This window comes from Colletes latitarsis, chromosome 9, assembly GCF_051014445.1.
Source record: "Colletes latitarsis isolate SP2378_abdomen chromosome 9, iyColLati1, whole genome shotgun sequence".
NCBI classification, from domain to species: Eukaryota; Metazoa; Arthropoda; class Insecta; order Hymenoptera; family Colletidae; genus Colletes; species Colletes latitarsis.
In genome coordinates this window covers 21819231-21846397 of record NC_135142.1, presented here as the reverse complement: position 1 = coordinate 21846397, position 27167 = coordinate 21819231, and the positions used below count along the sequence as shown (strand labels likewise).

At 36.5% G+C, this 27167-nt stretch overlaps 1 protein-coding gene across 1 annotated transcript in view; it reads right to left on the bottom strand.

The window, feature by feature from the left end:
- Positions 1–27167, bottom strand: part of LOC143345235 (uncharacterized) — a 201446-nt gene that overhangs the window by 51097 nt on the left and 123182 nt on the right. The window contains exon 2 of the mRNA XM_076772150.1: positions 2872–3316. Within this exon, the coding sequence (XP_076628265.1) occupies positions 2872–3316 (445 nt within the window). The remainder of the gene's footprint in view (positions 1–2871; positions 3317–27167) is intronic.

The following is a 27167-nucleotide window of genomic DNA, read 5'->3' as shown; positions in this document are numbered from 1 at the left end:
TATATAATTTACAACTTTCCTCTGTTTACAGTCGAAACACTATGCTTTATAGACCCCGTAGTAAACACTGAAAAATCGTCTTATTCTTATCTCGAGCTATCTGTCAATTTAGAGATAAATCTTGCCACGAATTATTACTATTATTCCACCGGTACGTTCTACTCCGTAATTATATCCACATTATGAAATAGCCTTTATATAACCAGCGCTGCAGCTACGAGCGTCTGGGTAACGATCTTGTAAGAGCCCCGACCGCAAAGAGTTTACTTCTATATCTTGTCTTCGTAATTTCTTTATTAATGCCGATCCACACTATCCGCCAGGCAACCGTCCGCCAGGATATCCTTCAAAGAGCTTTACAGGCTGAACAGCGGCGGACAAGCGTGAATATCTCCATGCAAAACCCACCGAAGGATGTTACAATGGCGGACGAATGCTCGTTGGTGTGAATCCGCCTTTATCAGGTAAACAACAGCACTTACGCAAACGAGATCAAGACGCGAGCGCCCTTTCTCTCTCATTTTTCGACGCTCTTCTTCTTCTGTTTCCTCTCGGCTCGCTATCCGTTTTCGCGCAAACGAGGATTTAATGGAAACCGCCCCAGTTCCGCGACTGACTGACCTTAAAGGGACTTTAAATTATCCCACGACCAACTTGTTATGCCAGATTATGCCACGTCGTTGCTGGTTGTTTAAGCAACACCGAGCACCGGTTTCGTAACGAGAAATCCTCAGCAACGCATTTAATTCCGGTTATGAATAGTTCTCGCTCTAATTCGACGCCACCCTCCGTCATTCTTTATTATTTTCAACAATTCGTTGCGATCGTTCGACCGGGCATTCGTTTTTAACAATTAAATCCAGCGATGGACGAGGCGAAATGAATTTGTATAATACGGAAGTAAAACAGTGTCGATCGAAGAATTATAAATTCGTTACTAGTATATTTTTTGTCGACATTTAAAATTACTTTTCAATTTATATGCATTATCATTTTAATTGTCTTGAAATCGTATTTTATGAATTTGATACTCTACGTGTAATGAATTAATTCAATTTTTAAATGAATTTATCAATAAACTATACTGCACGTTTTTTCAATTTATATGCATTATCATTTTAATTGTCTTGAAATCGTATTTTATGAATTTGATACTCTATGTGTAATGCATTGATTCAATTTTTAAATGAATTTATAAATAAACTATACTGCACGTTTCTTGTCCATGAATGAAGAAATAAAAATAAATGACAGTGGTCCGATACTGTACTTGAAATATATATTAATTTAGAATCGATTCGATTCTAATTTTGTTTCTCTGAAACGGGGACTTCGAGGGAATTAGTTTCGTTTTTAAAGTTAATCGAATATCAAGCTGCGGTAATCAGAATTCGAAATGCTCGCTTATTAGTGGTTCAATTTAAAATTCCTCGCTCTAGAGCGACGCACGCAGGAATTCAGTTCACTTTTGCCGCGAACTCATTTAGAACCGCGTTGCACAGCGCTTTCTCCAAAATCCTGTTATCAGTTAATTGCCTCGCAGAATTGAATATGCTACAATAATGCAGCCAGATTTGATTATGTAGAAGAATTTCGCAGTTGGGACAAAAGAGGATTTCATTCGTGCGAAAGTACAACGGCATTCGCTTTGCTCGACTATCTTCGCTGTCTCATCTTCCTGGTGGATTTAATTACAACGCGCTTCCGGTTTAGTGTTTTAGCTCTAATGTAGTTTGCAACTTAATCAAATCAGACCTCTGGTACACTGGCCTTTGGTTCTTTCAGGATCGAAGGGAAATATGTATCGAACTGAAAAGTCGTTCTATTTCTATGTATCAGGTTTCGAATTGGACAATCAACACGTGCTTTTTATGAAGAGGACCCAGAAGAAATTTAAAATACATACAATTTAATCAATGTATTTTTCAACAAGCACAAACTTTTCAATTTTTTGTAGTTCTTCTTCATATTAATATTTTGTTGGACCAGTATTTTAGCAGTCTGATAAAACAATCTTATAAACACGTTTTTTAAATAAAATTCTTTACTTTAGCTTTTGTATCACACTAAACGGCTGTACGTAGCCTCGCTCGGTCGATTGTACGTATTTTATCTGTTTGGAATGCGCGAGATCGAAGGGAACGCATTTCATTTAAACTGAACCCAATTTGTTCACCTCTCAAAAACAGAAAACATTTTGCAAATAATTGCAGGGAGAAAAAGAGCCGGTTAATTGGATCGCTGGAGCGGCATTCGAACGTGTTCGATTCTGGATTACCGTGTGTTATTTTATTACATTTACGTACTGTCAATAAATATTAACTAACTAGTTTCTGTCATAATCGTATTTCAATTTAAATATTTTATATCATTTCGATGACGAGAAATTGTAGAATAAACCCATTTAAAACAAAAATATTTACAATATGTTTTTCACCTAGATACACTAATACTCGCCTACATGCAAAAGCTTTGCCCCGGTTATATGCAAGAGAACAACCCCCTTCCACAATTTCTTTTCCGCCACACAAGAGCTACAATTCTAATTGCAATCGTTTTCAGGACTAAAGATTACAAATTATAAGTCCCAAGCTTTGCCCCGGATATATGCAAGAAAACAACCCTCTCCCACAATTTCTTTTCCTCCACACAAGAGCTACAATTCTAATTGCAATCGTTTTCAGGACTAAAGATTACAAATTATAAGTCCCAAGCTTTGCCCCGGATATATGCAAGAAAACAACCCTCTCCCACAATTTCTTTTCCTCCACACAAGAGCTACAATTCTAATTGCAATCGTTTTCAGGACTAACGATTACAAATTGCAGTCCCAAATCGCAAGTCCCCAAATTATAAGTTCCAAAAACTCACCTTTCTCTCTGCGCGCTGGAGCACGGAACCAGGATCTTGCCCATGCTGTTCAGCTTGCCCTTGGGTTCGCACAAGTTCCCGGAGGATTGGGTCCTACGGCCCGTGAGGCCCTTTCCGTTGTGACGACTCAAATTCGAGCCCATGGTTGGCTGTTCGTTTTCCAGCTGGGCCTCGTTCGTCCCCTCCACTGCGTTCACGGCATTTCCGGGCGTGTTCTCCTTGTTCGGCCAATCGAAGTACTTGTTGATGTCCTTGGCATTGACCTTGCAGGATATCGGCGGCGGGGGCGGGGCTGGACGCGTACGTTTGCCAGCGGACACCGCTTGCACCTGAGGACGACAGCCTTTACGACGATTGCTCGGCGATTCGGTGCTCAACGAAAGTGTCTGCACCTTCCAGCTATCCTGGCCTCCGCTCGTGGGAGGCACTGTTACGATTTCCTCGCCTGCAACAAAGGTACAATTGCATTTTACAGTCCGTTCCGTGACGCTCAAGGTTCGCGAGAGATTGCGGAATTGAAGCGTGTAGAATTGCTTTGAAACCGTTAGGCGTTTTAGGAAACTAGATTGCGACTGTGGCTGGTCGCCGAACGGAGTCAAGGAGACAATTTTACGATTTAGTATTGTAATTTAGTCGTCGACCTTGTTCAGTACATTAACCTATTGACTGAAGCCCACTCTAACCCAGAACCATCGCTTTTACGCTTTTACGTTCACAGTCGACTACCAAATTGAATATTAGTGTAAAGAGGATTATTCTATTCAGGGAACAATCACGGTTTAAAATTGTTAATTCGATGTTAATCTCCCATATTTTCTTTTATCTTTCACATACATACAGGGTGTTCGGTCGCCTCTAGGAAACATTTTAATGGAAGATTCTAGAGGCCAAAATAAGACGAAAATCAGGAATACTAATTTGTTGATTGAGGCTTCGTTAAAAAGTTATTAACGTTTACAGTTTTTTTTAAAGAATTTTTTTCTCGAAAGTGCGTAGGATTTCGAGGGTATGTCTATTCACCAAAACTAATTGTAATTGACTCTTGCAACCGAAAATAATTTTTTCAGAACGATTTGAAACACACGAAATTGTAGGGGAATCAGTCATTCATGATCAGACATTATATTTTCGGTAACGAATTTTTTCCTCGAAACTGGGTAGGATTTCGGTGTTATGTGAATTCACCAAAAATGATTGTAATTGACTTCTGTAACCAAAAATAATTTTTTCAGAATGATTTGAAATTTTTTAAATTAATTTTTTAATAACTTTTTAACGAAGCCTCAATCTAACAAATTGATATTCTTATATTAATTGATATACTATTTCCATGTAAGAATGAGAAATAAGAATTTTACCAAGATTTTTTAAAATCGTTTCACATCGATTTTAGAATACGAAATAAATTATCCTTTTCCCATTTCGAATCGGAGTGAATTTTTAATTGAATCGACAGAGTGGAAATCAAAAGATATATTTGGATTTCTTAGAAATGTTACGAATGAAGAGCTTCGTTAATATCGGTGATTGTTCGTCGCTATCTGTTTCGCTGGTGTCAGGCTCGTTTGGAGTTTTGAACGGGTTTGGATCGTAGCCAGCCTTTCGATAGGGTCATCGGAGTATTTCGAGGGTTTAATTCGTAGTAGAACTTTGAAAGCGGCATTACTCTTATTGTTCCTGTATTCTTTTTCGATGCTCGTCGAGGCTAAACTCGAACCAAAAAGCATCACGTCGACGCTTTGCGTCTTTGTCCACTTCGTCACGACTTCCGGAGTCAACGAATATTATAATTTCGCGTTCGTATTTCACTCGCGTCCTGTTAATTCGTTTTGTGATCACTCTTAACCTGTTCCATATGATAAATAATTAATTTTATTCGTGAACAATTATGATGAATAAATTCTTCAAAGTGGCTTTAATGACGATGAATATATCGACGACTCGTTACGAGTAGAAAATCTAATCTGTAATTTTTTATGTTAAATTAACCCTTTTATAAATATAGTACACTTCTTAAGTATATTCGATCAAAGGGATGCAAAGATAAAATATTTCTTTAAACTATATCTTTCATTTTCTGTCTTTTAATTGTAGGAAGAAATTATTGGTCACGTATATGTCTATGTATAAATTAATACAACATTGTGATAATTGAATCCCATTTTGCTTCTATGTCTTTCCAGTAGTTGCATGATTTTTCTCTAATAAAATTCTCGTGTATTCATCGAAAGGATGACTCGCTACTAAACGGATACGAGACTAATATATGTCACGGAAATATTCGTTATTGTCAGAAACTTTCCTCCACCTTTCAGCACGGCGGATTCCATTGCGATAGAAGCCTGGCGATTTTGAAGCGATAAAGTCGTCGATCATATTCTCGGACATCGTCGACTTCGTTGAAGTGTGAGTCGATCGAACAACGCTGGGACGACCGGAAGAGGACACGGTGGCCAAGTTTGAAGAAGTTTCTAGCTGAAGGGTGACATCTTTCGTCGTCTGAGCAACGCGTGGACATGCGTTGCTATGCAGTGCTATGACCCTACGGGTTTCCTTGACCAGTAAACGGTCTCCGTCGCTCCAATTCATCGCTGAAACGATCAATTGGCGTTGATAACGATCCACCGTGACTGTTTCACCTGGTTTGAGCAGCTCGAGATGAAACATCTTTCGTGTTCCGCCTGATACAAAGCGAAACTTCTATCGCGTGGATGTTTCGCGATCGACGTCGAAAAGCATCCATGTTTCGGGATTTCCAAAAGGAAGAAAATGGAATTCACAGACTTTAATTCCATAGTATTTAAGCACTGGCGGAAACCGAGTTAATCGGTTACTCTTTACGAAACTAGAATGATTAATCCCAATCTATTGTAAGCTTCATAGTGTTTTTCTAGACTGTGTACAGCAATGATTCGTAAAATGAACGTCGCTCCAGGGCTAACACGTTCATCTTTCGTGCAGCAGAGGCGAGCTTCGAGCAGATAATTATATGCAGCGATATCATGTTTCACATTTCGCTGGCTTCAAACGTTCAACTTACGAATCACGTCTGGAGTTCATTTAAAGAATCGAAGGATCAGGAAGACGAGACATTTCGTAACCTACTGTGCACATTGTTAACGTTACGCTTATCCTATTTGATTCGTAGACGTGCTGCGTTGCAGCGAGATACTAATATCCCCGGCGCACGAAGTTCGTTGCATAACTGTATTATTAATGAGAGATGCACGCACGTGCATGCACGTCAGCACGCATTCATCGAGCAGAGCTGAATCGAAAGCGACGCGCGTTGCAGCCGCTTGTTGCGTCCACGGGAAACTCTTCGTTCAAGAATTTAATCGACCAAGGTATCCAAGAACAATCCTGTTTACGATATTATTCGTAAAGTACATCCGGCTTTAGCGCGGAGCAATTAACTTTTTTCCTCGAGGTGCTTCGAACGCAAGAAAGTACAGTTTGGTTTCCCAGGTTGTTACAACTTCGTTTGCGAATTTACTGGAAGCGATCTAGAAGAGATCGAGAAGATTTAAAGGATGTATAATAGAGTGTTATAACGATCGTAGTACAATTGAAAATAATACGCGTATATTAATTCTGTTAGAATTTTTAATAATTTATAGCGATAGGGTGCTATCCATTTTACGTTGATCCTAAGACCTAACCGTGCGTCTGTATCAAGTTGTCGCGAATGGTAAGGTACAGTAACCGGAAGTACACTGATATGTTGCTTGCATTAGCAGCTCGTGGAAGCAATGCTTCTGCTGCAACTATGCAATTATCCACCTAGTGCTCTAACTATTAGACGGCGATTAATTTTTCAGCGTGATGGAGCACCTTGCATTGTACGAGAGGAACTGGAGATTTCGTGGCGAAGCACCTTGGCCTTCAACATCATACTACAACCCTCGAGGTCTATTTGTGGAGAAATTATGAAATTGTCGAAGGACAAATTTAGGAAAACGATGAAAATTCTTTTCAACCGAAAGAAATGTATTTGAGGATCCGAGGAAATTATACAGGGTGTTCGGCCACCCTTGGGGAAAATTTTAATGGGGGATTCTAGAGGCCAAAATAAGTGGCTTCGTTAAGAAGTTATTAACGTTTAAAGTTCCGCCAATACTGAATTTTTTTCTCGAAAATGGTTAGGATTTCGAGGGTATGTCTGTTGACCAAAAATTATTATAAATGGCCCCTGCAATCAAAAATAATTTTTTTAAAACGATTTGAAATTTTTTAATTTTGTTGAAAAATTTCACACCTTCTCGAATTTTTTTCTCGAAATTGGGTAGGATTTCGGGGGTATATCTATTCATCAAAAATGATTATAATCGACCTTTGCAATCGGAAATAATTTTTCCAGAACGATTTGAAATTGTTGAATTTAATTGTTAATAACTTTTTAACGAAGCCTCCATCAACAAATTGGTATTCTTGATTTTCGTCTTATTTTGACCTCTGGAATCCCTCATTAAAATTTTTCCCAGGGGTGGTGGCCGAACACCCTGTATAGGAGGATTTTAAACAATTTTTAGCGTAATAAAAAATTAATGATTTATAAGAAATGTGTATTATTTGAACCACAGAGCCTGGCCTTGAATGATAGTTATGAAATTTATATCCTTTCGTAATCAGTTTATTATTTGGCAATACTTTGGTACAGAGAGCAATATTATTGTGTTTCGATTCGGATCTCCTAATTAGACTCATCAATACGGTTTATCTAACAAATCCTGCCTTAAATGCGATCCTATTAATTGGTTTAACAATCTGTGCGAACTAATTATGTATCGATGAACTATCGAGTAATTTGAGACTATTTAGCAAACGATTAATAAAGCATCAAATAAATACAGGATCTGTTAGATAAATCACTATCTATTCTGAGAAATAACTAGAATATTACAAATAAATCAACAATAGAAGTAAGAAAGTGTCAATCGTGCCACTTAATTGTGGCAATGAATCATTTTATAACTTTATATATTAATGATTTATGCTATCGTTTACTCTTGTAGACGTGCTTAGAGATAATGATAGAATTAAAGTAATCTTAGTAAAGTAAAGTAATCTCTGGAGTTCAGGATCGAAAGTTAAGAAGTCTCAAGATGCTTTGCAAGCTTGTAATTGACAGGATTTTCAAGATTGTATTGAGAAAGTACAATTGATTTTTATTGAGAAACCTTCTAAATTATTTTTTCCTTTACCCTCATTCACTGACATCGATTATACTCGTATTATTTATAATAGATTTAGTTCGAGAGATAATATCAAAAAGTACTTATTCAAATACAAAATAAGGCAAAAAATCATTTGCTTGGTCAAATAAAACATAATCACAATTTATCACTTCGTTTAATATTTGTTAAATATTTTCGTTTAAAAGAAGGTTAAACGAAATAAATACATTTTACGAAAGAAAATGTATTCTTGTTGTTCTCGATGAACGTATTTTCGGAGTAAAAACGGCAACACAGAGACTTTTGTATTCCGTTCACGAAAATGGAGCAGAATCAACTCGTTAGAAAGTATATAGTGTAATTAAATCCGTAAATTAGAAACTGAATTGTGTTCGTTGTTCACTCCGCGGGTTTAATCTTGGATCGAAGAAAAAAGTTAATGCCGTTCGCACGGCAGAACTCCATTCTGTATCAGAAATTAGGTGAATTAGTCGTTACTTTCTTGTTAAAGTTTAATTAATCTCGTGCAATTAGCGATCAGTCAGTTAATGAACTTTGTACACACCGTGTGTTCTGTATTGCGTGAAACTACGTTTTAATTAATCTCGATCGACACTGATTAACCTAACAGAATATTTTACAAGCATTTTCGAATTCTATTAAAGATACAACTGTTTCTACAAAACAATTTATGCAATAATAAGTCTGTTATCGCCGGAATAAATTTTCTAAACCCCCTTCTTAATTACACACTACCTTGTAGACTTTTCCAACCTGCGTAACAGACAATAATAACAGACTGTTGACAGGATTATTGTACACGCTGTCGAAATCGTGCGCGTACGGGAAGAAAAATAATTAACACTGTGCGTTTATAAACCACCGTTGCATCGGTAATTGCACCTTACCAGTGCATGACTCATTTATAACGCACGAGTATGTAACTACCGGACTTACACGAAACAAGCTTGCCCACTGGAAGTGTGTTTAAACTATAATCGAGCGTAACGACCTATCACGAGCTGCAATTCCGTAAAAACAGCGATATTTTCACTCGGATTGTAATATTTCTACCGCGAAAGAAGCATTTTCTTACTAAAGATAGAACTTAATCAGGTTTGAGAAACATCGTCTCGGCTGATTTATCTCTTTTCACGCTTTATTTTCACTCGTTACTTGGCTGATCTGTGCAATAAAGATGTTAAATAGAATGAAATAATAGAAAAGAGATATTTACAATCAAACAAAATTTTCTCCAAACATTTTAACGCTAGAACTATCGAAATGACCAAACTGATCCACTCGTAATTTCTAATAAAAATCGTAAAAAATATACTCCACTGGATTTTTGCAAAATCATGGTTTTCTATAAGACAATGAATGAACATTTATTTCCATTGCACTATACAATTCTTCAAGTATCTATCGTTTTATTTGTCGGTCATTCTAGTGTTGATTTCAAATTCTTTACTTTTAAATCTCATTAAAAAATAATTTAACTATATAAATAAACAGCATATTTAATCCAAACCAAAATCTTTACATACACTCTGTATATATGTTATTAATAAAGGCGACAAAGATGTTTAGTATAGAAAATATGGTCCAAGTAAACGATTTCTTGCTCCAGTGTATTCTTTTATCGTTCGAATCTACGAAGATATTTACAAAGGTACGCGAATAAAACTGCACGTTGTATTTGCTATGCAGAAAAGATAGTTGAACCGAGACACTACACGCGATATTACGGGTGCAACGAATGTCGTAGGATCTCGCATAAGCAAGACGAATTACTGCAAATGATCGATCGCACAATATATTTCGTAACGTGGCAATGTTATCGGCTTTAGTGATTGTTACGTATATTCGCGTTCGCGGTGGGCCCGTTATTAAATTCTAACTGGTTTCTCCTGCCCCGTTGTTATCTGCAAGGTAATTATACGCGATTCCTATGCGCAGATAGTTAAATAGATCGTGGAGAAATACCTTTTTATGATCGGTAACCGTAAACACAGACCGTCACGCCTTGGAAATGTTCTTATCCGTCCACGTTCATTTAAATTCCCAGCTTTCATCGAATTAAATCCCGCACTTTTATCGAGACAAGGAAAACTAGTTACCGATACAACGATCCAAGGAAAACGCCTGATACTCCCAATAATTTTCTAAACGAATTTCGTGATTACAAACGTTTCTACTTTCGTTATTAATTTACGATATGTTGTACAATTAAAATTATTTGCATTCCTTATGCTTCACATATTATGTAAATCACAGTATTATTAATAGGCTTCTCCGTTGTTGTGTTTACCCCGTATGCTAAACACAGAATATTTGCCGATCACTTGAAGCTACGCGATGCATTTAATAAGCTGTATAATGTATTACGTATTTAATTACGACTTTCATGTTTATTGTTTTCAGTGTAATCAACGTATATATTACATTGGTTTAGTGCATAGAGGTCCTTATCGTCCGATAAACTTTGTGTTTCAAGTTCCAAGTTTAGCTAAATAGTAAAATTATTTGCAATTAGACGAGGTGTCTAATTAGGTATCGAATCGATGGATATTTGATGATTGATACGTATATCATTTCCTGTTTGCGTATTGTATTTCTCGTGTTGTAACAGATCGGTATTTATTGCTATTAATTTCCATATATATTAATATGATAGTTTTCGTATCAAATAAAAATTTGTTTGCTGTTATATTTATTTTTGAATTTTCAATGAAATATAAAATTGAAAAGTTCGTGAACCACCCTATTAATAGCACTTTACAGAAAAGAAATCTGATGTACATACATTAATATAAATTTCCATACCAAATACAAATTTTTATTTGTTCCTATGAATTTTCAAAGAAAAATAAAATGGAAAAGCTTACGAACCATTAATTTCCTGACACTTTACAAGAAAGAATGGAGAAACCTATCAAATACAAATTTGTATTTGTTCTTATTATACGTGTCTTTGAATTTTGAAAGAAAAATGAAACTGAAAAGTTCATGAACCACCCCATTAATTTACTAGCACTTTACAGAAAAGAAAACTGATGATTTATGTACATACATTAATATAAGTTTCCATACCAAATAGAAATTTGTATTTGTTCCAATTATATTTATCTCTGAATTTTCAAAGAAAAATAAAATGGAGAAGTTTACGAACCACCCTATTAATTTCCTGGAACTTTACAGGAAAGAATGGAGAAACCTATTAAATACAAATTTGTATTTGTTCCTATTATACACGTCTTTGAATTTCCAAAGAAAAATGAAACTGAAAATTTCACGAACCATCCTAATAGAATAAATTAATTTCGCGTGGATAAAATCGAGCTTATCGAGTTTGAATATTGGTTTATTCGATACAGGATACGCGGGGGTTAATATTGAACGTGAACGCGAAACATCGAACGACGTGTCTTCATTTTCCCCGTGCAGGTTACAATAACTGGCCAGAAATTGAGTCCCTGATGTAGGTCGGGCGTTGCATTCGACGTATCTGTGAAGTATCCAGACAACTGTTTGCACATGATAGAGCGGTACATTCGCAATCCATTTGTTCTCGATTAGCCAGATTCGACGGTAAGGGGCGCAGAGATAGATATTCGGGTCAGGTTCAATCGATAAGCACTGGATTCAGTTCGTCGGTTAACTTTACGACATCTAGATTCGTCCGTACTTACTGCGGTTACGGATAAGGACCTCCTTTCAAAAGAGGGCGGCAAATAATAGAGCCACTCCGGTAAAGAACGATTTACACTTCCTGAGCTTCGACGCGATAGAAAACGTATTTCGCCTCGGTGTATCGTTATCTGGAAAGTTATGTTGCGACAGGCCATGGCACAGGAACCGTCAACGATATTACTTTCGATACGTACGAGTAACGAGAAACTGACAAATTTTTACGGATATGCTTAAACATTTCCTACGAACGTTCAAAATACACGCAAAAAAGAATTGACATGTCTTCAGACGACAAAAATCTCATCAAATCAGACTTTTCAGGATTGTTGAGGGTACCAAATTTCTTAAATAAATGTACAAGTTCTTCGACAATATTATTATACTTTTTTGCTTTCAATTTTGGGTATTAAACTATATTTTTGATATTATCAATCAGGGTTAGCTTGTTTTTCCAGGGTTGTTGAGGATACCAAATTTTTTAAATAAATGTACAAGTTCTTCGACGATATTACTATACCTTTTTGCTTTCAATTTTAGGTATTAAACTATATTTTTGATATTATCAATCAGGGTTGGCTTGCTTTCCAGGGTTGTTGAGGATACCAAAGTTTTTAAATAAATGTACAAGTTCTTCGACGATATTATTATACCTTTTTGCTTTCAATTTTGGGTATTAAACTATATTTTTGATATTATCAATCAGGGTTGGCTTGTTTTTCCAGGGTTGTTGAGGATACCAAATTTTTTAAATAAATGTACAAGTTCTTCGACGATATTATTATACCTTTTTGCTTTCAATTTTAGGTATTAAACTATATTTTTATTTTTTATATTAATATACGAGGTTAACAGTGTTTCTGAAACTGATTTTGAATTAAAAAACCAAGTGTGAAACTCTGTGAATGATCTAATGGGAAAGTAGCGTTATAAGAAAAATTGAAATTTTGAAAACGAAGGACTAGTTAGAAAGATATTAAAAATCGAATGGATTTATGGGGCAGTTATGCAATTGTCAAAATGTGTAAACGAAAGAGTTCCTTTCGAAAGGAAGTGTGAAACAGTCTTTAAAAACGAAAAGTATCAGGTTCGTTGGGAGCGATAAGAAGAATTTAGGTCAACGCCAAAGTTTAGGAGCATTTTTATAGAAGTTCGCAGAGAGATGGATGATTGATCTGAAATTTACACTCTGTACGCTGGGTTCATCAGAGTTCTTTTATCAAAAAAACTTTATTAAAGTTAACGAATAAAATTCTGGTTCCTGTAATTTACGATATTCCACTAATGGCGAAGTAAATAAAGTTATTTGATATACTATTGCAAAAGATCAAATACAATGATTTTATTTCGTAACATAGCATTAAAAACAAATTCTGGATACGATGTCAAAATTACAAATCTTTGACTGATCGAAACGATGAAATAATAACGAGTCAAATTAATTAAAAAACTAACTGTACACAATGATTTATACAGTGCGTTCGATCAGCCCTAGGAAAAATTTTAATGGGAGATTTTAGAGGTCAAAATAAGACGAAAATCAAGAATACCAATCTGTTGATTGAGGTTTCGTTAAAAGGTTATTAACAAAATTATTGTTAAAAATCATTGATAAAATTTGTTCACCAACACGAATTTTTTTCTCGAAAATGGTTAGGAATTCGAGGGTATGTCTATTGACCAAAAATGATTGTAATTGACCCCTACAACCGAAAATAATTTTTTTAGAACGATTTGAAATTTTTCTTTTCCACCGAAAAATGTAGGCACCTACCCCCCTGTCGATTTTTCTTAAAAATTCGTTTTTCATTTTTAGTAATTTTGATAGACGCCCTACAGAAAAGTTGTCTAATACTTTTTTGTAGGTACCCATGAGCTCTACTTCAGAAAAAAGTTTCATTGAAATATATTCACAATTGTAGGAGTTATGGCTGTTTGAAAATTGGACCATTTTTATGGAGTTTTTCTCATTTTGCGAGGTCAAGGACCAACTTTTCGAATATTTTGCGATTTATACATATTCTCCACTAAAATACGCGTAGTTTGCTTTTTTAAACATTAAAATCGTCCAATCCGTTCAGAAGTTATGACGTTTTAAAGATTCGCATGAAAATTCGGGCAGACACTTCTGGCCAGAAATTATATTTTCGGTAAGGAATTTTTTTTTCGAAAATGCGTTGGATTTCGGGGGTATGTGTAATGACCAAAAATGATTGTAATCGACCCCCGCATTCAAAAATAATTTTTCCAGAACGATTTGAAATTTTTTAATTTCGCCGAGAAATTTTCCGGTCGGTATGGAACTTTAAACGTTAATAACTTTTTAACGAAGCCACAATCAACAAATTACTGTTCTCGATTTTCGTCTCATTTTGGCCTCTAAAATCTCCCCTAAAATTTTTCCCAGAGGTGGTCACCCTGTATATAATTCTAGATAATTCTGATATTTTAATTATACGTGTTTTCCAAATGCACGTGCAATAGGGATCTCCATTTTCCACGACGAACGTATCGATCGAACCCGACACAACCGAATATCTTCGGTCGAAAGAGTTTACAACCGGATGTTGGTCGGTAGGAAAAGCCATGGCGTGTATAAATGGAGACGATCGCGCCGGATCGTAAACCAATTCGCATTATGCCAAACACGTGCTTTCCAATCAAGCGGACCGCGGCGTATCCACTCGTGCTGAAACCGTTGCAGGAAAATCCATTTGTATGCCAATTAAACCGCGTCCGCCGTGCATTTATTATGGAAAGGTCAAAGGCAGTGGGCGTGATATACCCCTTGGATAACTAAACAACGGTCAGCGAAATATCCGGGCTCTCCGTGTTTACGTGTATTATGCAAATATCTGATCGACGTCGCGTTAACTTGGAGCAATAACAATATTCGAGGGGTCAAAGTGGTGCACCACGATTGCTTTGTAGCGTTAAAGAAAGGATTTTAATATTCTTACGTAGGTGAATCGAGCGCATGAGAAGTTTAGAGTCACTTTCAGATTAAATTTTTGTATTCTACGGTACTTTTGCTACGATATTGCAATGTTGCTTGCGTGGAATAATATTCTGCACCTGGTACCATTTGTGGAAACGTGTAATCGAGCATGACACTTCGTCGCATTCGAAAAACACGTTTCATTATAGTATGACGTTCTCCATTAAGTTTATGTTTTTTACTGTTACCATTCGTTTTTATCCGAACATTGGATTTCCGTAAATGATTTACTGTAAATATACAGGGTGTTCGGCCACCACTGGGAAAAATTTTAGGGGGATTCTAGAGGCCAAAGTAAGACGAAAATCAAGAATACCAATTTCTTGATGGAGGATTCGTTAAAAAGTGATTAACAATTAAGTTCAAAAATTTCAAATCGTTCTGGAAAAATTATTTTCGTTTGCGGGGGTCAATTACAATAATTTTTGGTCATTACACATACCTCCGAAATCCTATCCACTTTCGAGAAAAAAAATAGGGTAGGTGTTGAAATTTTTCGGCGAAGAAAAAATTTTTCAAATCGTTCTAAAAAAATTATTTTTAGTTGCAGGGGTCGATTACAATCACTTTTGGTGAACAGACATACCCCCGAAATCCTACGCATTTTCGAGAAAAAAATTCCTTACCGAAAATATAATTTCTGGCCAGAAATGTCTGCCCGAATTTACATGCGAATCTTTAAAACGTCATAACTTCTGAACGGATTGGACGATTTTAATGTTTAAAAAAGCAAACTATGCGTATTTTAGTGAAGAATATGTACAAATCGCAAAAATATTCGAAAAGTTGATCCTTGACCCTGTAAAATGAGAAAAACCCCATAAAAATGGTACAATTTTCAAACAGCCACAACTTCTACAATAGTGAATATATTTCAATGAAACTTTTTTCTGAAGTAGAGCTCATGGGTACCTTCAACAAAGTATTAGACAACTTTTCTGTAGGGCGTCCATCAAAACTACTAAAAATGAAAAATGAAATTTTAAGGAAAATCGACAAGGGGGGTGGTGCCTAAATTTTTCGACGAAATTGAAAAGTTTCAAATCGTTCTGGAAAAATTATTTTCAATTGCGGGGGTCAATTATAATCATTTTTGGTGAATAGACATACCCCCAAAATTCTGCGCATTTTCGAGAAAAAAATTCAGTACTGGCGGAATTTTGAACGTTAATAACTTTTTGACAAAGCCTCCATCAAGAAATTGGTACTCTTGATTTTCGTCTCATTTTGGCCTCTAGAATCCCTCATTAAAATTTTTCCCAGCGGTGGGAACACCCTGTATAGAGCAAAGTCACGAGTCTGAACGCCTTGGAAAAAGTATGTTTGCCGTAAATAAAATTTTCTTGCAACCCCGGTTTTCATCACTTAATAGATACAACACTCTACTCCGTTGTTAGCAGGCGAGATTTATTGGTGCTTCAAGAGTTCGTCGTAAAATCGCAATAAAGCGGACCACGAGTGTTCAAAGGTACATCTATGCAACTATAGATCATATCTATAGGTCATTAAGCCTTGCTTACGCCGGTGCAATATTCTCTGCTTCAAATTCACTGAAAACGCCTTCGTCCTTGGACGAGCAGAAGAAAATGAACGTAATAAAACGCGATTACAGCTCGTTGAACGAAATTGCTTTATGGCCGTGGCTGTTTAACTCGAACCCGGGTATTCGTCGCTTAATCTTTAATGCGTTACGAAGAAAAGGTGAAAGCCGATGTTATAAAACGATCGCGAAAAATAAACCGAACAGGCGTAACGACGATATCGCGTACAAGATTGTTATTTTACCTGGTATACGGAATAGGTGCACCATGCCACGAACAATTGTTTAAAACAAAACCACTAAAACGTTGACCTTCGCTCACGTCGATCGTCGCCGTGGACTCATTGGACTGGTATGAGACTGAATGAGCTTCGTAATACTGATAACGCTAAAATATGTGTTACGGGTACAATTGATAAGGTTCTAGCGTCATTTCAACGTAGATACAGACTACATCGGTATTCACGCATGAGTAAAGTTTCGGTCGCGATAATATCAGGTTCATAATCTGTTAAAATTAATACACGATATATGGAAATTTCATTTCCTGCTTCCAATTTAGGCGTTAATCATCGAATCTATTGTGTCGTGATTGGATTTCACAATTTATATTCAGTTTCGTTAACTGGTCAATCGTGATTTACTGGGTGGTCGGATTCTAATACGATTATAATTTGTAATTCGTTCAAATTTCTTTGTGGACGATTTTAAATGGGGCAATATTTGCATTCAGTTTGGTTAACAGGGGAATTATTCGTATAATTTGTAATTTGTTCAAATTTCTTTGTGGACAAAGAAGAGATACTTGTATTATTCATAGTTTATTGTATGGAGTAGTGAGCGAGAAAGCTGAGAAAAAAGAAAGGATCGTAGTAATAGGTAGTCGAGCGCTTGTGAGAAAGGCAAGAGCGTAGCCCTCTGCTGGCGGGCGCGGGAGTTGTCGCTATGATACAATAAAAAATTGAATTATCCCCTTTACCGACAATTATTCCATCGATTTCAACTAATTTCAACCATCCATCGAACACTGTTTGATCTCCAAACGAGGCAACCTTGCTCCACAATCGAAAGAAGCTTGAACGCGTTACACGCGAGACAAAACCAATTTTGTTTAGGTGCACGAAGATTCTACTGTATTCGATTTATTTCCTCGAACATTTCGTTGCATATCTAGTCAACAAGTCGAATGGTCTCATGCTTTTAGCCTGTAGGGCGAGTACTCGTACGTTCTCGCCGCGATAGCGCCTGGTTTCAATTCCAAGCCACGCAAAGTAGGAAAAAGAATTCTTGCGTTCCGCGAGCCGCGATGAATCGACCGAAATTATTCAGTTTATTCTCGCTCCCCCGGTTGTACGAGTTTACACGCGGCGCGAGGGCAGCTTTGGAAGTTTTACCGTCGCGAACGACATATTTTCGAGTTACTCCAGCCCCGAAGTTTGCTCGCGCCTGGATATGTTTCATCTTCGCGACAAGAATACAGAGTTATGGCGTCCGTGATCCCGCGAGCTCCTGGAGTAAACGGAACCTCGCCTTGGTCCTTTCTAATCGCGCGATATTTGCGGTTCGACCTTCGAGATATTCTCCTTGAGCACTGCCCGCTCGTAAAATGCAATCCCACCGAGGTTTTTCGCCGTATGAAGTTTCCACGCCGCGGGGGAATCACGCGACGGAAATACGAATCTTTAAATATAAAAATTATTCTCAACGAGCGTCGCGAGAACCGTGAATTTTGCGATCGTACGTCCTTAATGGCGGGGCAAACCTTAAAATTTCAGATTCGGATAAAATAGAATTCATTGATGGACGTTTAAATCGACATTTGGAAAAGTTTTATATTTATTTTCTTGTATTTAATTTTAGCGCAGGTGAGCGTATTATTATTGATTTGATCGGTAGGATCTTGAGAGATATTTTTTCAATTTAATCTCAAATTTATTTCAAAATTATTGCAGGGTATATGGTGGCAGGCGTGGAACATTTGTAAACTATAGTAAACAGCAGTAAAGAAAAGAGTCAGGTTCAAACGTATAGATAATAGTCGGTATAACTTTGCATTAAATTTGCGGTTATGTTTGCCAAGTTCTGCTTTCAAGCTGCTGTTGCCTTTGGAACCATAACGCCCTCCGAATGCATGGAAATCACACCTAATACGCTTTATAATAGCGTGCAGTTGTGCATGCAGTTCTCGTTATGCAGCTGGTTGGTTAGTAATCGGTGTTTCACAACGCTGTGAATTAGTCCGATACGGTTATTGTACGAACAGGTCCTTTGTATCTATAGCGAGTGTTCTTGAATTTAATATGCAACAATCGCGTTATTAAACCGAAACCTTTAAATTATGTCTTTCGAAAACTGCCATAAGCGTCCTCGTTATCCACGAACTCCTTTTAAGTATTTAAAATAATACTTTCGATAATTTGTTGGGCACTCGAAAATTAAGACTGCAAACGTAACGATTATATTAAGAAATTTTTTACAGTAAATTATTTTTATCGCGTATAGATATGCACATATATTTTCTGAGTTAGGTTACTAACATAGTTGTACCTAGCTTTGCTACCGTTACGTATATTTATTTCTATTTATGTTTTCTTCTTTATCTCCTTTCTTTGATGCAATACTTCATTTCCTTTCTATAAATAAATTCTTGGTAAAAATATATTTTATCTCCTGACTTGATATTCGATTTGAGACAGAAATACAATAACTATTAATTCTATAGTGAGAAGTTATGTAAAAAGAAGTAGCGCGATTCGAATTAAATTATTTTTAAAATAAATACATGGTTATCTAAATAACATTCTGTTCAAGTAGCTACGAGATAAGTATATTTGAAATAATTAATTTTAATGCTGATGGTTTAAAGTTTGATTTGTAATTATAATACGACTTTCATAAATTCTTGCAAGGTCTAAGTTCACCGTTTGAAACCAAAATTGTGCATAAACCGAAGTCAAAGTATGTACTTAGAATATTATCGAGATAACGGTACAGCTCTACCTGGATTGTGTTAGTTTACATCGTGTAATTAGTGACTAAGGTAATGCATTATTAGCTGATCCAACTGCATAATGGGACTGGCGCATTGGGTACTGTGGCATAGTCAAATGTTATTCGACAGTTGTCAAGCGATTTATATCCTGTGATCTTCGAAAAACAGATAATTAAGTTTCTAAGTCTTCTAAAATCTTACAAAGATCGGTCTCTTTGATAACAAAGAATTGTTGAAATCAGAACACGTGTTTCACAATGACTACTCGTAGTTTTCGGTTATTATTTACTTGCTTTAATAATTCATAAATGTTACACATATCCTTGCGATTTTATCGTGCATTTTCTACCATTGAAATCATTTACTTTATATTCCTTTTAAAAACCCTCGGTAACACAGCTAAGAATTTTCATTAAATTGTCAAAGTAATGGAACAGTTCATTTACTTTAATTCCTTTTTAAAAACTGTACTCTTAGTAACAAAGCATAAAATTTCCATTGAAATATCGAGCTAACGGGAACGCTGAATTTTATCAATATTCGGTAACAAGGATGTGTAAAATATCTCTCGAAAAAATTTGCTTTCATAATATTATGTTCGTGACGTAATTCAGATCGATGTCTTCGTGAAAATTTCGAATAACGAGTAAAAAATGAACAACCCTTTATCGTTACTCGTTTCACTGTGAACGAACGTAGATAGGATTGGTCGAATAAATGTTGTGTATAAATCTCTGTACTCGTGACACATACGTCTTCCAGTTCTTCGTTGCTATAGTTGATTACCTTCCTTCGTGTACCGTACGATTGTGCAATTTTTTATGCTCTTTTTCGTGACTTACGGGCATAGAAGGAGCCTAGTTTCTGCGTAGTTGATGTTTTAAAGATATTCATCTCGCGAAGAATGACATTGACACATTTCTTTATCGTTAGAAACACGGAAGCTTCAGACTACTTTGCAATAAAATTCAGTACCTCCTTGGATATTGGTGTTTTCGTATAAAAAATTTTGATATCGAAGATTCGTACGTAGTTACACGAACGTATTATTCTTCTCTAATATTTTTAAAAATGTTTCTTTATCTCAGAACGATGGAGAATCGAAAGAAGCGATCCATCACTGATAAAACAAGCAACGGTTCAAAGGAGAAAATTTTGTCCCCTGGTGCTCGTTAAAACCAAGATCGACTGTTATAGTAAAATCCCAAGAAGCTTCCAACTGTTTTGCATACGGTAAGGAGCATTTTTCTTCGAATGTTTGCGGTTCCGCTCGACAGGATCGTCAAGGACAATAGTAGAAAATAAGTCCTGCCACGCAAGACACTCCCGGGGTTATAAATTGGACCGATTCGGTTCGTGAGATTTTCACGCTCTCAGGGTTTTCAAACGGACGTCCGACCGCAAAAAACTATATTTTATCGTCAAAGTGAACAGATCATTAAGAACCAGTAAGATAATTCAAGATTAAGGATCGATCCTGCTCCAAATTCGAAGGCAGCGGAACTCGAAGCTGACTAATGATTCACATTTATAGAAAAAATAAAAAAATCCCATTTATGTCTATTCGAATTTACCATTAATCTATTTAACACTCTGACGACTATTTGCCATCATTTCTTATTTACTCAGGATTAAAAGAAGGGGAAATATGCAGCTACTTTTATTACTAAAATATTATTTTACCATAAGTTTTTAAATTGCTGCTAAAAAAAATGATTCACATTTATGGAAAAAATAAAAAAATCCCATTTATTTTCCATCTATTATTTCAGACTATTTTCTATCATTTCTTATTTACTCAGGATTAAAAGAAGGGGAAATATGCAGCTACTTTTATTACTAAAATATTATTTTATCATAAGTTTCTAAATTGCTGCTAAAAAAATATAACCTAGCATATTCGTAACAACTTTGACGCGTAGTTTGTAGAAACATTCCTTTTTTCAGGGTTAAAGATGATTAGGGGTTGAAAATTTCTGCGAAAATATTACCACGTTCGTATCTTTAGGAATTTAAAAAGGCTGAGAATTTAAAAAAATGGTAAAAGTCATAGGTTTTTCGCGGTTGGATAGTTGTTCTGAAGCACTATGCGTCGTCAACGACCAAAGGGTATAAGTCGGTCAGTATCTTTACGGCGCAAACAACGCTTGCACGAGATTTTTTCTACTCTCGTTGGAATGTCTCTCGGCGCTATCTAACGCTCATTCCAATGGAATGCGGACGATAAACAGCACAAAAGAGCTGCACCGGTCGCCGGAGCTGTAATTCAACGTATCCCGTGCCCCATTAATGCGATATAAGGGGAGAAAGAGAGCAGAATATGCATTAAGCGCCGCCCTTACGCTGTAGAACGTTTCTTCCCTTCGCGACGACGGTCAAAAACAAACTCTTGCGCCACTACAAAACGGGGTTGTTCGATTCTGAATCGATTTTCAGCAACATCGATCTGTCAGTGGCGATCTTTATAGCATCGATCCTGACACGAATCGATTCTCGATCTGTTCGGCCTCTTAAGAGCCATGAAATTTGTCTTCCCGTGGTTCGATTCGAATTTCACGCGAATTTTCTTCACCTTTTTGCGATAAAAATAAACGTTTTTGTTATTGGATGTCACTAAAAGTAAATAAGTAATAACTGTATGTAACGTAAAATAATATTAATTTTGTTTGGGAAACCCTCACGATTAACAGTTTAGAAAAATCTGACGAATCCAGAAGAAGAAATTTAATGCAATCGAAGAGAAGTTTAGAAGATTTCACACAAATAAAACTCGATTAACTCGATCAACAGATTAAATTCCTTCAGATTTCTTTGTATACACTTTATCGAATCCCGTTTTTATCAGATGGCGGATTACGAGACTGGAAAACTTACGTAAACGAATAAGCGCCGTAGATAACACTACTCTGCGAATACTCCAGGATGTGCTTAGAAATGCTGTAGAACTCGTTTGAGTTCGATCGAATTCTGTTCTTAATTATTCCATAAATCATACCACTTTATTTTCCTATAAATTATAAAAATAGATATGCTCGTTATGCATATCTTATGCGTGCGTAGGATGATTTTGTTTCAGGAACTCGGGGGGGGAATGTTATGTTCACCTTTTTATTTAATACAACTTTAGTCAATCCGTTTAGTCTCTCCGGTTGAAATCACTATGCTCCAGAGTACGTATACTTCGTCGTTCCGAATTTTTCCTGTCGAAGAACGTTAAAACAAAATTGGTCTTCCCTATTGTTATGTTAAAGCTTCGCTTAAGGACTGTAATAGGCGGCGTAAAATCAATTTTACGAGGGGAAACGGCTTGTGCAAGACCCGGGCAAGGAAAGGATACTCCGTGAGGTGTACTTTGATAGCTCCTTACGTAAGTACCCTATTTCTATTCGTGAAATTAACGCATTGCGTATAGACTGCGCGGTTTGGCAGAGAAGAAATTGAATTTAACATAGTTTCTTTTCCATGCGTTTAACAAACCGTAAAAAAGAAAAAGTTTCTCCTATTTTATGCCGCGCTCGAAGACAGACATTTATTACTTTGTGTATCAATGGATCGGTATTTACAAGCTGAAGAATTTAACTATCGGTTGTTCAGTTAGCTAATACGAGTATTTCTTACGATACCCTTAAAATTGAAAACGTCTATCTTGATTAAATTTTTAATAATAATTGCAAGTTAAAATACACTGTACATTCTACGAATCAACGTTCAAAGTTGCTCGATAATAATATAAACGTTATTCGTCGATTATAACAAGCGTTTGAAACTAATTTTATTTTTGTCTCTCCAGTTGGGAATATAAATAAACAGTAACATAGTCGTGTAGTATATTAAAACGCGACACTGGGAGCATCTTAATTATACACCAGAGATAAGTTCAGATCTGTTTAATGGCTAACTGACCATCGTAATAGTTGCTGTAGTTAGTGCGCTCGTAACCATAACGCGATTTTACTTTTTCTCGAAATGACTGACCGCAGATTGCTATTAGAACGAAGAAAAAATTCAAGTACGTGTTAAGAATTCATTCTCTGTATTTTAATAAAATCATTGATCTACTAGAAAACTTGTATCTTGGTTTAATTATTTGTACACGATATATAATGTAACTGATGGAAAATCTATACAAAAGTTTGGAGAAGAATTTAGTAAATTGCCATTTTGCCTCGAAATTAATTTTAATTAAATTCTTCTCGCAAAAATTTCAAAATAGACTGAAATTCATGCAACGGAGGATCAATATGATTTAAATTGTTCCGATAGACTTCATTCACGTTCGAGAAAAGAAGAAAGTATAACGATAATTTCGATTTATCAGCAAAGATTTAAGTCGTATTGCCACTTTTTCAAGACTTTGGTTAATAAATTATTTTGCAGCTAGGACGCAGAATGTACGGGGGTGGTGTTTAACGAACCCGTGGAGCGCGAACCGAACAGTCTAGTTAAGTTTCAATGAACCGCGCACGTGTCGTTCTATGAAGTTGCAAATTAACCGCAACCACTTAGCACCTTCTATCGTCAGAGCGTAACGATTAGATTAAAAGTTACGAAGGGATTATATCGTCCCCTTCGATCGCTACGATACTCGGATTTGTTCTCGATTACGTTAATTGGCACGAACCGATCGACGCTACTAATTTATTCAAATGATATGACTACCTGGAAGGTCGACTCGAAGAAATCAAATCGAGCGCCAACCACCGTTCCTCAGGCTATCTAATAATTTCAGACGGAAGATCATTTCTGTATGTTTGTTTAAAGATTCAGGTTTCACAAACATTGATTTCCCATAATCTTTAACCCTGGAAATATCGATCCTATCGTTTAATTTATTTTGCATGATATTCTCCTTTTCATTCATTTTTCTATAATTTTCTTACTCGTATTTCTCATTGACAATTCTTGATACGGTATATAAAAAAGAGAAAGACCATTATAAATTGATAATATTGAGAGAGGAGACTGCGAGAGGTACAGGAAAAACCATGAGTATTGCAAAAGAGAAAATCAACAAGAAATATAGATATTAAAGAGAAACAAGGTTCTTACGAGGATCTCGTGTATTATTCTTCCAAATAATCTTGGATAATATTGGTGGACAAGTTCAAATACGATCATTCCCTCGACGTTATCGAAGTCTTCAACGTCAAAACATATCGAGTATCAATTTTGAAGGTACATAGTACTTTAAAAGTATGTTTAGCAATGATATTATTTTAAATATTAAAAAATGCGAGGCATCTTGCGAGGAGGAAAATATTTATCAAAGTGGATTCCAATTTTTGAAAAACTCGAGTTCAAAGCTACTATGTCTCTCAAATGTCAGCATCAAATACTATAAAGTTAAAATGAATGTACTCTGTCCTCCATGTCACATCGTGGCACTGCAGCTTTGAACTCGAATTTCTCGAATACCAAGGTTCATTTCGACCATTCTAGTTGTTGAAAAACTCGAGTTTAAAGCTACTGTGTCTCTCAAATGTCAGCATTAAATACCATAAAATTAAAAAGAATGTACTCTGTCCTCCACGTCACATCGAACATGGCACTGATTCTTTGAACTCGAATTTCTTGAATACGTTCATACATTGAATAGGTTCATTTCGACGATTCTAGTTGTTGAAAAATTCGAGTTTAAAGCTACTGTGTCTCTCAAATGTCAGCATCGAATACCATAAAATTAAAAAGAATGTACTCTGTCCTCCACGTCACATCGAACATGAAACTGATTCTTTGAACTCAATTTCTCGAATACCAAGGTCCATTTCGACGAATGCTTTTAGAATTTTATAAGTATACAATACAACTGGAAGTTACAAATTTTCTGGTGGGGCCTGTTGCTCCGTTATACGTGATTTATCCAAACAGGAGTGTCCTCTTAATCGAACAACCGTGAACAATTTTGGTTACAGCCGGAGGGGATTAATTTCGACGGGGCAACCGATGGACGTAAACGATCCGGATAATCGTCACGTCGAACGCATCGAGCTCGCCTTGAGTGCGTAATGAACCCGTAACGAGACTTCCTAGACGGAGAATCTTTTCGTGGATGGGCTCGGGAGGAGCGTAACGAGTCGCGGGGCGCGGTACTACAATTAATTAGTCCCGCTTTTGAAAAGGGTGGACCGGGCCAGGTAGAATGGAAAACCGGATGAAAACAGGAACGAAGATGAAAGGTGAAGGCTTCCCCGGGTGAACGCGAGCTATGTAATCAGAAAAGATGTACAGGGAGCAACGGCAAGACCGCGCTCGCCGCACAAAAAGACCGTCCTCGTTAAAAACTGGCGCAAGAAATTGCCCGTGCAAACTCCTCTAAGCGCTCGTTGCTGAAACTGGCGAAGTGATTTAATTGCGGCGCGATGAATGGCGGACAAAGTAGGTTTCTCGTCCAAATCCTTGTTGTTCGAATCGTTTCAATGCGTATGTTGCAACCACGCGTTGCGTTTCAAAGGAAGATTCGTACTCGCGCGGACATGTTCCTTCGAAGGGAAAGAAAGACTCCGGAGTCTTTCAGGCGACTGAAACCGCAAGGAAAATGACGATTTTTGCAACGAATATGCGATTTAAGAAATTATATGTAAACTGATTATGTTTGGAGATAATTGAATATGTGAGAAATAATTTATTGGTGTTTTTTTTTCATTTATGGGCCCGTAAAGCAAGATGCCTTGTTGTCTAAAATTAAGGAGATTATTGTCTTAATTGTGTTTTAAGAATTCTTTCTTTGGTATCTTTGCAAAATGGTGGATTTCACGGACAAAGTTAAAACATTTCGAGCGGTCCGGAGTTTCAACGATTTAACGAGGGACCACTGTATTATGAATTCGACGTTAGAGGAGAATATTTCTATAGAGGAGGGAACATCCCACAAGGATTTCCTCTGTCCCGACAGCCAAGCATTCTGATAACAGAGACTCGAGTAAGTTCTGTTTTTCTTCTTTTATTTTAACGCAGCTTCAACCTCCGATGGAGATTATTCTGGTACTTAAGTTTCATGCAGATTACATTTTTTTAGAAATATACGTTATTAAGGTTTCTGAAGAAGTAAATCAATGGTGGAAGGGAAAAGTCTTGTCTCCTCAATTTCTCAATTCGATCCTTCAGTGTAACTATGATCATCTACTATCTCAATTTTGATCTTCTTGGACCCAGATAATGCTCACTTTTCTAATACATTAACGTTTCTGATATTCGTTATGCATTCTGCGATTGTTTACATTTCATTCGTATTTTAAGAGCAAGGGTTTAATATCATATTCTTTTAAAAAAACTCAAAGATATTTAGGACAATATTAGTTCGATCTTTTGGTGCAACTAGAATTATCTACTACTTCAATTTTTATCTTTTTAGACCTAGATAACACTCACTTTTCTAAAACATTAACGTTTCTGATATTCGTTACGCATTATGTGATTGTTTACACTTGGTATTTTAAGAACAAGGGTTTAATAAAATATTCTATTAAAAAACCTCAAAGATATTTAGGACAAAATTGTCTTCCAACAAGTGAGTGAAACAAATATCCTACATCATTACAGGCCACAAGATTAAATATACAAGTATTGGAAAATGTAAGATACGGGTCTAAAAAGACCCAGTCGTAAGTTCCTGCCAAAAGCATCTTTCGTTACGTCGAATTTAAAGAAATTTTGCGAGATTCGTTGATCGACGCGATCTACCAAGTGTGTTTCGTTATTCGTAGCACCGATCGAGGCGAAAAGCGATCCCCGAGCAGTGCAACTGCATTTTTTCCAGGGTGGGAGAGGGTTCCATGGGAAAATGCAGCCCGCGCGGGCCAAAGAGGATGAAGTTTCGCGGTGATGTATCGCGTTGCACGAATCTATCTTAAGAGGAGTGGCTAGACGGTGCAGGTATTGCATATTACCGAACCATCAGAG